The following is a 10,329-nucleotide window of genomic DNA, read 5'->3' on the forward strand; positions in this document are numbered from 1 at the left end:
ACATTATTTTCCATATAATGTACATTATTGTTTCTCCTCTATGCCCCGCCTTTCTGAAACGCGTCCATTTTTACAAAGCTCATCTTCTAAAAAAGCGAGGTGTGCTCTGATTGGCCAGCTATCCAGTGCGTTGTGATTGGCTGAATGCCTCAAGTGTGTGACGGAAATGTTACGCCCCTTACCATATTGTGATGCCGTCTCCCAGCAGGACCAGACTCAGTCCAGCTGCTCTGCTCCTGCACATCCCATCATCAGTTCTCTTTTAGCAGTTCAGTCAATGTACTGTTAGGAGTAACTGAATAATGACCCCTTTAATTCAGCTCACAGACTGCTTCAAACGGTAACTCCTGAGTTCGTGAATCATTCAAATAGCCGGTTTATAAGAGTCATTTGTTATTGAATTAAAGTCAAATCAATTGAACAAATTGATTCGCAAAATGATTCACTCACTGTTTTTGAAGCACTCGACACCTGTTGGATAAAGCCGTGAAAATGCAACGAGAACACCGCGAACATGTTCATGGTCTACAAACAGTTTTCATTAAATAGCTATTTTTTTAGGTCTAATGTATAATATCAATAAATAGTGTTCAATTAACGTTCTTTTTTACAATATTTTGTCTTTACGCGCTACGAAATGACTCTTGATTCAAAACCAAAGATTCATAAACATGTCGAAGCCTCCAGCACGTTCTTCACTTGTAAAAGGTCGATCTTGTTTTTTTTTTTTTTTATAATCTATATCGAGAATATTCAACTGAAGTTTTACATTTATAATTGAAGGAACAGTTTTTTTTTAAGTGTATTATTTGGAACAGCCTAATTTAATTAAATTATATAGTCTAAATTTAAATGAAATGAGGAAAAGGCCACATTTGAAGGCTTTGATGAACTACTGATCTTAAACAATGTCTATCATGTAATAGTGTAAGTGGGCTTCTGGGCATCACAGAAAAAACATTACAATGGTCTTAACCTCTTTTGGAATATTTACAGCATGATCATGGGTTTCTGCCATGGGCTTCGAACAGAAGGGGTGTCAACTGTTGCAAGTACATGTTGTTTCTGGAAGGGAGAGAAAAATCCTGCCCTAATCTGACCGTCTTTCTTCCTCCTGTATGTTCTCTGTTTTACACACACACAATAACTTGTGTTCACTTTTACTCTCTGCATCTGTCAGGTTTCATTGGTGTCTCGCACTTAAGATGTCATCACCGTGAGACGGCCCCTTCCCCAGGGTCCCGCTGGTAGATGGAACAACATGGTAAAAGGTCAGTGAAGCAATGAACAAGAACCAGCACGACTGCCATTGGCTACAATACAACGAACAAGCCAACTCTAATTAACACACACACTATTTAAAGACACTTTGATTGTTTTACTGTTATAAATACTAAAACCTAATCATAATCCACATCCTAATAGAAAACTTGCATTTTTACATAACATTTTTTATTTCAGTGTTAGTAATTTTTGTACTTTTTTTGTACTTACATTTATTTTATTTCAGTTAGATGCCAATACAACATATACAATTTTTCATCTAATATTTATAATTGATTTTATTTCAACTGTATTTCAACGAATGAAAACAATTCTTAATCTTAATTTTAGCTAAAAATAAAAACAATGCTCCAAGGTACGTCCAAGAAAACCGTGGTACATGTTCAAAGCTAATGGCAATATCATGTTACTTTTTGATACTTTTTTTTTAAGTGACTGAATGATGGTACAGTGATGGTATCAGATAATGCTATGAAATACTTGAAATATGGTACTGAAATGCACAGATTTTATTACAGTAATTTGTGGTATTTAGATGGCACTTATCACATAGCAACTTGGCAACAGCCACTCAAAACACCTTAGCAACCACATTGCAGTGTGCACTACTTCCTTCTGAAAATGTAAAAATATCCTTCAAAAGCTTGCATACAGCCAAAGTGAGGGTTAGCATACAATCAGATGAACTCTGCTAAACCTGCTGAGGTTAAGCCATATAAAGACTAAATCTATACAAAAACTGACAGGATGCACTTTGAAAGAGACCGAGATCGTCAGCATCGGTTATGAGGCGTTCATAACTATGAGTGATGCTTCTGCGTTTGTTATTTGCAGTAGAGTTGTGATTGTTCATTGAGGTGGCACAGGTGACATTTTCAGCCCTCTCAGACACACACACACACACACACACACACACACACACACACTTTCTCCTGCCAGACACACAGAAGACAAAATGCATCTTTAACAGAAGATGACTGTTCTCAGCAGGCAGTGTCATTCTTTTATTCTGCTTCTTAAAGAAATATTGTGGTTTAAATACAGCTGAAACCCACAGGTGCTGTCAGATGTGGTCGTTTTAGTGTCATTTTGTTGCTATTTACTTGTACTTTAATTCACAACATACTATGTTCAAGTCAAATGCAATAGGCCTGTTTGTTGATGCTGTTTCTATCATTTCACAGTTTGAAAAAGACATATAAATGTACATATAAAATAGGTAAATCTGGTAACATCCAGATGGTGTTCATATATCAATGATACTAAGGATGTGACATTAATATCTATAAGTTCATCCATTTTTATATTTTCAGTTTTCATTTTAATTTTATTTTCCAATTTAATTTTGTATGCACTTTTATTATATTTATTTATTTTAAAATATTTTTATTTGGCTTTAATTTATTTTTATTTCAGTTTTAGTAATGTTTGTACTTCAGCTTATTTTATTTAAGTTAATTGTCAACTGTCAAGACAGCATTTTTTATTTTTTTATCAAATATTTTTATTTCAGTTAACGAAAACAATTTTGAATAGTTTTAGTTAACAATAACAACACTACAAATAACCTTTTTTGCATAAAAGACTAAAACACAAAATATATATATATATATATAAAATCAAGTCAAGTCAAGTTTTATTAATATATATATATATATATATATTAGTTTTACAAACTAATGTGAGATTACTTTTCTTCATGGTTGAATTGATTAAACTTATTTGATATTAATATTCACAACACTATTGATTTGATAGGTCTTAATATATAGCCAACTGTTGCAGTTTCTGGTGAATGTGTTTGATTTACTCTTAAAACAATCAGGTTTGATTGGAAAGAGAGAGGCAAAAACATAATGCAATCAAACCATGTCTGAAATCTATCAGCTTTCCAATGTTTCAAGATTTCCACTTCACCGTGTCAGCGGAGAGAGAGCAAGACGGTCGATGTCTGTGAAGGATGAAAGATATTCACAGCTATTGTGTCTGTAGACGGTGGCCACGCCCACATCCTGACATACAGCCTGTGATTGGCCAGTATCCTGAATCCCAGCAACAGCTCTCGGGTGTCTCCTCCCACTTTTTGTCTCCACAAAGAGCTCAGCGCTGAATGAAGTGAATCAGCCTCAGACTGTTAGAACAGTGAGAACCTTTTCTCCCCGTCTCTCTCTCTCTCTCTCCGTCTGTCTCTTCAATCCCATCTCTCCTTCTCTCTCTCCATTTCTCCTCTTCTCTCTCTCACACACACAGAGACAAACGGCATTATATACTATCCGTCCATCCATCCGTCCATCCATTCATCCACTGCACAGCCCAGTGAGGGATCAGCTAGACAGGGAAAAGCAAAAGATCATATTCTCTGAAGAAGATCCAGCACAGCTCTGAGACATCAGCCTCTGAGATGAGACTCCATCCATCCTAATTCTCTGTCCTGAAGACCTGGACAAAAACAAAACAAAACAAGGACATTGCAGACACCAAAAACTCTGGACATCACATCTGGACAGGATTCTTGAACCCAAACCAGGTCCACAGGGACTTAAGAGGGTGCTTTGGTGTTTGTTTTTCTGTCTTGTACGGGGCTGGCGAAGGGGCCGGTGAAAGTTAGCCAAGACGCCGCGTGCTGTGCTCCGCGTGAAGAATGCCCAGGCGCGCCTGCCCAAGCCGGCGGACACAGCGCCGGCACCTACGCCGGGCCTTTACATGGAGCGCTCACAGAGTCGCATCAGCTTGTCTGCGTCCTTTGAGGCCCTGGCCATCTACTTCCCCTGCATGAACTCCTTTGATGAGGACGATGGCGGTGAGTGGACTTATATGTGTGTCTAAGGGAGGTTTGGATTGCTTTTGACACACTGTGACACCTGGAAGTTAGAGCAGAAGTAAGGCTTAGGGTTGAGGTTTTGAGGTTATCGGTACTGCTTACAAAAATGTGGCGATCTGGGCTGGAAGCCAAAAGGTTAGGGTCACAAACAAAGATCAAGGATGTGCCATTTGAGAAACCATTATAAAATTTACTTATTTCTTGTGAGGTGTAAATTATTGTAATTTCTTTCTTTTTTTAATTTAATGGTTACTTTTCTGAAATGAGGCAGTTTTAATGACACACATGGTCGATAAGTGTGACCTGCAGAGGGTGCAGCCTTTGAAAAGAGATACAGCAACAGTTTTTAGCAAAAAAGTAAGCATGAAGGTCCATCCCTAAACAAAACCGTCAGTGGGATGTAAGCAGATCGTATGAAAACATATTAATTCGCAAAAATGTATAATAATTACGAATTGCCATGAGATTCGATAGTTGACCAAAAATGCAAATTCTGTCATCATGTCCTCACCCTTATGTCATTTCAAGACCGTATGACTTAAAATAAGCTATTTTTTAAAGAATGCTGCAACTGTCTTTCTCTATACAATCAAAGTCAATGGGGTCCAAAGCAACATTGGATTCATTTGAATTTGCAATTTTAGGTGAACTATCTCTTTAACCAAGACACCCCAGGTTAATCCAGGGAATATACTTTGGATAAAAGTGTCTTCTAAATGACAAGTTTGCTTTTACTCAGCTATCATAGATAATAATGGTTATCCTGTGGTTTTGGGACTCATTTGGGTCAGCAGCATTTAATTGGTGCAAAATGATGCTCAGTTTCTTTCCCTGTTTTGGGTTTTTTGCAAGCCCCCAACTCTTAAAAATGGTGCCACGTGCGTGGTTTGGATGGAAAGGCCATGTCATACTGTTCATTTTGATATGCAATAAAGAAAATGGGGTGGTTGCTCACTTAAGTGGCATTTGAAATCCGTATCTGCAATCTGAAATGGTAAAACAATTGATCTTTATGATGAATACGTGTATATGCACACACAAAACGCTTCCTTCAGCCGGCATTCTAATCAGACAGACGTTTTTAGTAATGAAGGCATTTAATCACAGTGTTGACACTCAAACGCTAATATAGATGTGATTTTCTCCAGGTATGGCTGTGGCTCATTTCAAACGTCTGATTGCAGGTTAATGTCTGTCTCAAATCCATCAGCAGACATCATGGCGTTAATTTAGTGCTCATTAGTAATATTCCAACTGCTCGGTGCGCTACTTGCTGAGTGTTTTTGAGCTGCAATTTTGCATAATTTCCCAAGTGCTTTTAGTCTAGGCATGCTATAAATCTCTCTCTCTGTCCCTGTGTGCTCTCTTCCTTTCTTGATCACCCTCGTTTCCTTTTTTTCCTGTCCACTCACCCAAAAAACCGTTTACACAGCCACGTCTATCCGAAACATCCACACGGTCACACACACACACACACACACACACACACACTCTACCCTTGGCCTGATTACAGACTTCTCTGCAGGAGAGAGACTATATCGAGACGAAAGATTGTGCCTGGTGATCATCTTCGTTCAACATGTGTGCATCACACACAAACACACACTCATAACAAAAACGATGTACACTTAATTGCACTTTCTGTTTTAGCTCAAAGTAACATGCATGCACAACTCCTCATATGCATCTTCAATTTTTGCTTTATGCTTTAGTCTATAAAATTTTGCATACATTTGCATGATCATGTAATACTGTGTGACAATTAAGAATAAGGCAGTGTTCATTCGTGTGCTATGTTGTGCTTGAATTTATAGCGTATTGGTTTTAGACTTATAGGCCTGTCATTTAACTAATCAGCTCACCGCATCTTCTTTTTTTGCTGATACATACTTGCATAATTCAACTTAATCAATGCAAATCACACTAATGAATATTCTAATTACTGGAACACAAACGAACACATTGCAAGTGCTTTATAACACCTATTGCTGACTGTCAGATGACTGCAAATGCATTGGTGATTTAATAGCAAATAAGACTCAAAACAATGATATATTGTGCAAATTACAATTTGCTTTCTGGTTTTTGATATTTGACATACTATTTGGGATGGTTTGCAGCCATTTAAACCCGTCGTTTATGAACATGAAAACATTCTCTACAAAAGGCGGCGAAAATGCTGAACAAATGCAGTAATAAATGAACTTGCCAGTGATTCCGTAATAACACCCATTACTCACCGCTCAAACCCCGGGACATTTCTGACCACAAATACAGAAGCAAAATTATCTCGTGAAAAAACAAGACTCCCGCATGATATTAATGCTTTTCGGTTGGATCCATTAATCAGAATAACGAGTGGAGTTAATGATGTCTTTGTCAGTTCATTTCTGACAAAGAAACTGCTGAATGTGAAGGTCCTTTGGTTGTGTTATGCACATCTCAAGACACCTGCAACTGATGTAATATTTTATTAGAAATGCATAGGTGATATTGCAATACATAAACCTTATGTTATCAAAAGGCTCATACGGAAACAGATGTACGAAACTGAAGCTATCAGAGAGGCGACTGCAGCAGTCTGCAGGCTAATAGATCTTTCAAATAATGAGCCATTAATTACTACAATTCACTTTTTAAGAAGACAGCTGTTTTCTCAACTTTGTTCAAACATTATCTACCCAGATAACAATGGCAATTTCGGATGAATTTATACATTGTGATTTGTACAGAAACATACAAGCTATGGCCACATACACAGATCAAGGATGTGTCATTTGAGAAGAGTAACCTTTATAAAATTGACTGTTATTTCTTGTAAGGCGTAAGTTATTGTCATTTCTTTCTTACTTTGGAATTTAATGGTTACTTTTTGAAATGAGGCCGTTTCAGTGACATATGCGGTCGATAAGTGCAACCTGCAGAGGGTGCACCCTTTGAAAAGAGATACAGCGACAGTTCTTAGGAAAAATGTAAGCATGAAGGTCCATCCCTAAACATAACCATCAGTAGGGTGTAAGCAGATGGATAATAGTTATGAATTGCCATGAGATTCGATAGTTGACCCAAAAATGAAAATTCTGTCCCTCGTGTCATTCGTGTAACCAGGCGCAACACAACACAAATAATTTTTGCAATGTAGTAATTTTCTAATCTTAATGAAAGTGAAAATGTGATTATGAAATTTATTATTTATGTTTATTTTATTTTGTTTTATTATTTTTTTCTTAATTTTTATTTATATATTTATTTTATTTTATTTTATTGTTTTTTATTAAAGCCCTTTCTGGTATTTGTACAGTTGAATTTTGTGGTATTCTATTTTATTGTAATTCACTTCAATGCCAATAAAATAATAGACCACTATTAAATGCAGTTCAATACCTGGCACATAGGTGGCGCTTTTGAGTTATAAAGTGCTTGCCCTACAGTTTCTGGACTTCATGTTGTCATTTTGCAGCATTTCCGTTTTCATTCAGGGCAGAAAAACTGTCTGGAAACTTGCTGCATCACATCTGGTTAGGAAATGGCGTCAAACTGCATTCATCTTGAAGAAATGATGCCGAAAAACCAGCATAAGCGAAAAAAAGTTTTATTTTTAGCTATATTCTTAATGCACTAAAAAAATACGATAACATCTAAGTTAACTGGTTTTATTCAAGTCAAAATGATTATTTAATATCACTAAATAAACCTAAATACATTAATTTATACCAACAATTCTAACTCTTAAATGTAACAATTGCAGCTTAGTTTGGAAAATGCAAAATGAAGGCTAGAAAGACACATTTTCCAGGCTTTTCCAAGTACAAATATGAGTGCTGTGTGATCACAGAAATAATTGAGAAACGACTTATTCCGGTACGTTTATTTTGCATATAAACATTTGATTAGTGTCCTCTCAAGCTTTAAGAACTGAGTTAAAGTTTCTCTGTTCAGACTGCTTTCACCATAGCTTTTTTTCTTCATTCTGTGTTAAGATTTAATCTAACAGCCCAACAAGGAGGTTCAACACCTATATAACACACTCGCTCCCCAGCCACGTTGACATGAAGGGCCCGGAGCCTTTGCGACGCGCATCAGATCCAACGTTGCCTCCCACCGCTTGTCTTGGCGCATTCAGACTTTATCTTTCATATCCTGTTTGCTGTTAGCGCTGTTTGATGCAATGTGTACTAAGAATCCCAAAGCACAACATGTCTCGGCTCCCCCCTCCACCGGCACAGGAACGAATCTCTGCCGAAGAAAAGCGAACGCTCTGAAGTCTCGAGGCTTATTAACCCTCCTACACTGACAGGCCCTGCATTGATGCTGCTGCTCAAAATAACCTGCAAACAAACACACGCATGGCATCAGTGAGATGTCATATGGCGGCAGGCGCACATTCTGTGTTGCATAAGAGCGTAGTGAATCAAGGACAGAGGAAAAGATAGAAGGAGGTCAGGATGATTGATACTTGTAGCATCCGTACAGTGCATTTGTGCGAGTGTATGTGTGTCTGTGTGCATGAGATTTAATGCTGACACTGATTATCAGCATGTGTTTATGGCTCGGGTTTTAAAAAGCTGGCGAAGGATGATGGGTGATGATATTTATATTTTAAAATCAGGGTTAGGTTGGAAAAAAAAACCTGTTTTGAAGAATCTTTGTGTTGGCGTTCACACATTCAAAAATTACATTTGATTCAGATCTTTGTTATGAAACAAAATTAAAAATAGCTTAAAAAATTATTTCAAAGGAAAGTGTTGTCAAATACTGTGCCTTACATTTTATATACTTCTTTTATTTCACATTAAATTAGCTTTTTAGTTTTAAATTAGAAAACAAAAATATGAACTACAATTTAAATAGTAATAATAAATGAATAATAATAAATGCATGCTTATTTCAAGAATGATTTGTTGACACAGTGTTGAAGTACTATACATTAAAACTGCTCCAAAACATTTAATACAAAGTTCTGTCGTGAAACTCTAGATGGTGTAGGCCAGTAAGTTGTAACTCAATTTGATATAAACATTATTACTCACATGGTGCAGCTGATTGGTTTATTTTCATATCAGCAGCCAATGAGCTTGCTGCTCAACATTCTAAGGCCACGTCTAGTGTGTTTTAACAAGAATTGGAGTATGTCTAGGGTGACCATATGTGCCATTTTCCCCCAGACACATCTTGGCCAGGAATTCTATATTGCCTAAAATATCCAGGTTTTGACTTTGCTTTCCTGTTTTCATACTTGATGAAGGTAATGATCGAAAAAGTAGTTTGACCAATAACATGCAGGCATTGTACATAATCGACCAATCGTGGCGTGTGAGAAGGTGGGATCTACAGAAAACGGTCAAAGCTATGTAAATACATGTACATAATAGGTGTGTTTGACTTGAAGCAGCGCTGCGCAGACTGATCGCCATATGACATCAAAGTACCGTGAGAGCAGTTGCAGCGCGCTTCAGAAACCCTCCACCTTCCCCAGCTCCACCTGTATGGATCTGCAATGGGATGATTTCGTGTATATTATAAATGGGGGTTATTTTATATATGTTACATGTGCAGCAGCAGTATTTCCTGCATGCTCACAGCAGCATGTCTGTGGATGTATTGCCAGCAGCGTAGCAGATCTATTCCGCCAAGACCAAACACATTAACGTTGCCATGTATATTACCATGCTAAACTCTCTGAGAGTTGTCGTGACAGAACTACAAATTGCACAGCTTATTAAAAAGAGTTGTGCTATTACTAGCATGGGCATCGCTAGGCCATTTTTAGGGGGGCTAAAGCCAATAAAATGACTACTCAGCCCCACTAAAATTTTGCGATTAGTTCCATAAACTGTACACGAATTCGTGATCGCCTCAGTCCCCTTTAAATTTCATATGAAAACGGTTGGCAGACTTCGACTCCTCCCATCTTTCAGCGCGTTCTTTTTCAATTAGCAGACCGGCGGCGCATAGCGAGAAACAGAGGACAATGTGTGTGTACAGTGTGTTTAACGATAGATTGTTATAATATCTGCATCTATGCAGTTCTTTGTCATAAATACAGTTTACAAAATATCATGGGGGAGCAATCGGTTCCCCATCTAGGCCTATTGTAGCCTAAGTTTTCCCTGCGTTCAACCCTCATCACACCACAGCTGTTTCCTCCAGCGAAAATGAAGCACATATGAATGCATATATTTTATAAAACGATGTTGCCATTTTCATTTGAATATATAAATATA

General features: G+C 37.5%; 1 protein-coding gene across 1 annotated transcript in view; it reads left to right on the top strand.

Moving 5' to 3' along the window:
- The first annotated feature begins 3,539 nt into the window (after positions 1 to 3,539).
- LOC107708122 (regulating synaptic membrane exocytosis protein 4-like) overlaps positions 3,540 to 10,329 on the top strand; it is a 37,926-nt gene continuing 31,136 nt past the window's right edge. Inside the window, exon 1 of the mRNA XM_016512269.1 lies at positions 3,540 to 4,084. Coding sequence (XP_016367755.1) covers positions 3,988 to 4,084 — 97 coding nt within the window. The 5' untranslated portion in view covers positions 3,540 to 3,987. The remainder of the gene's footprint in view (positions 4,085 to 10,329) is intronic.

The sequence above is a fragment of the Sinocyclocheilus rhinocerous genome, unplaced genomic scaffold, assembly GCF_001515625.1.
Source record: "Sinocyclocheilus rhinocerous isolate Xijiao unplaced genomic scaffold, SAMN03320098_v1.1 scaffold113, whole genome shotgun sequence".
NCBI classification, from domain to species: domain Eukaryota; kingdom Metazoa; phylum Chordata; class Actinopteri; order Cypriniformes; family Cyprinidae; genus Sinocyclocheilus; species Sinocyclocheilus rhinocerous.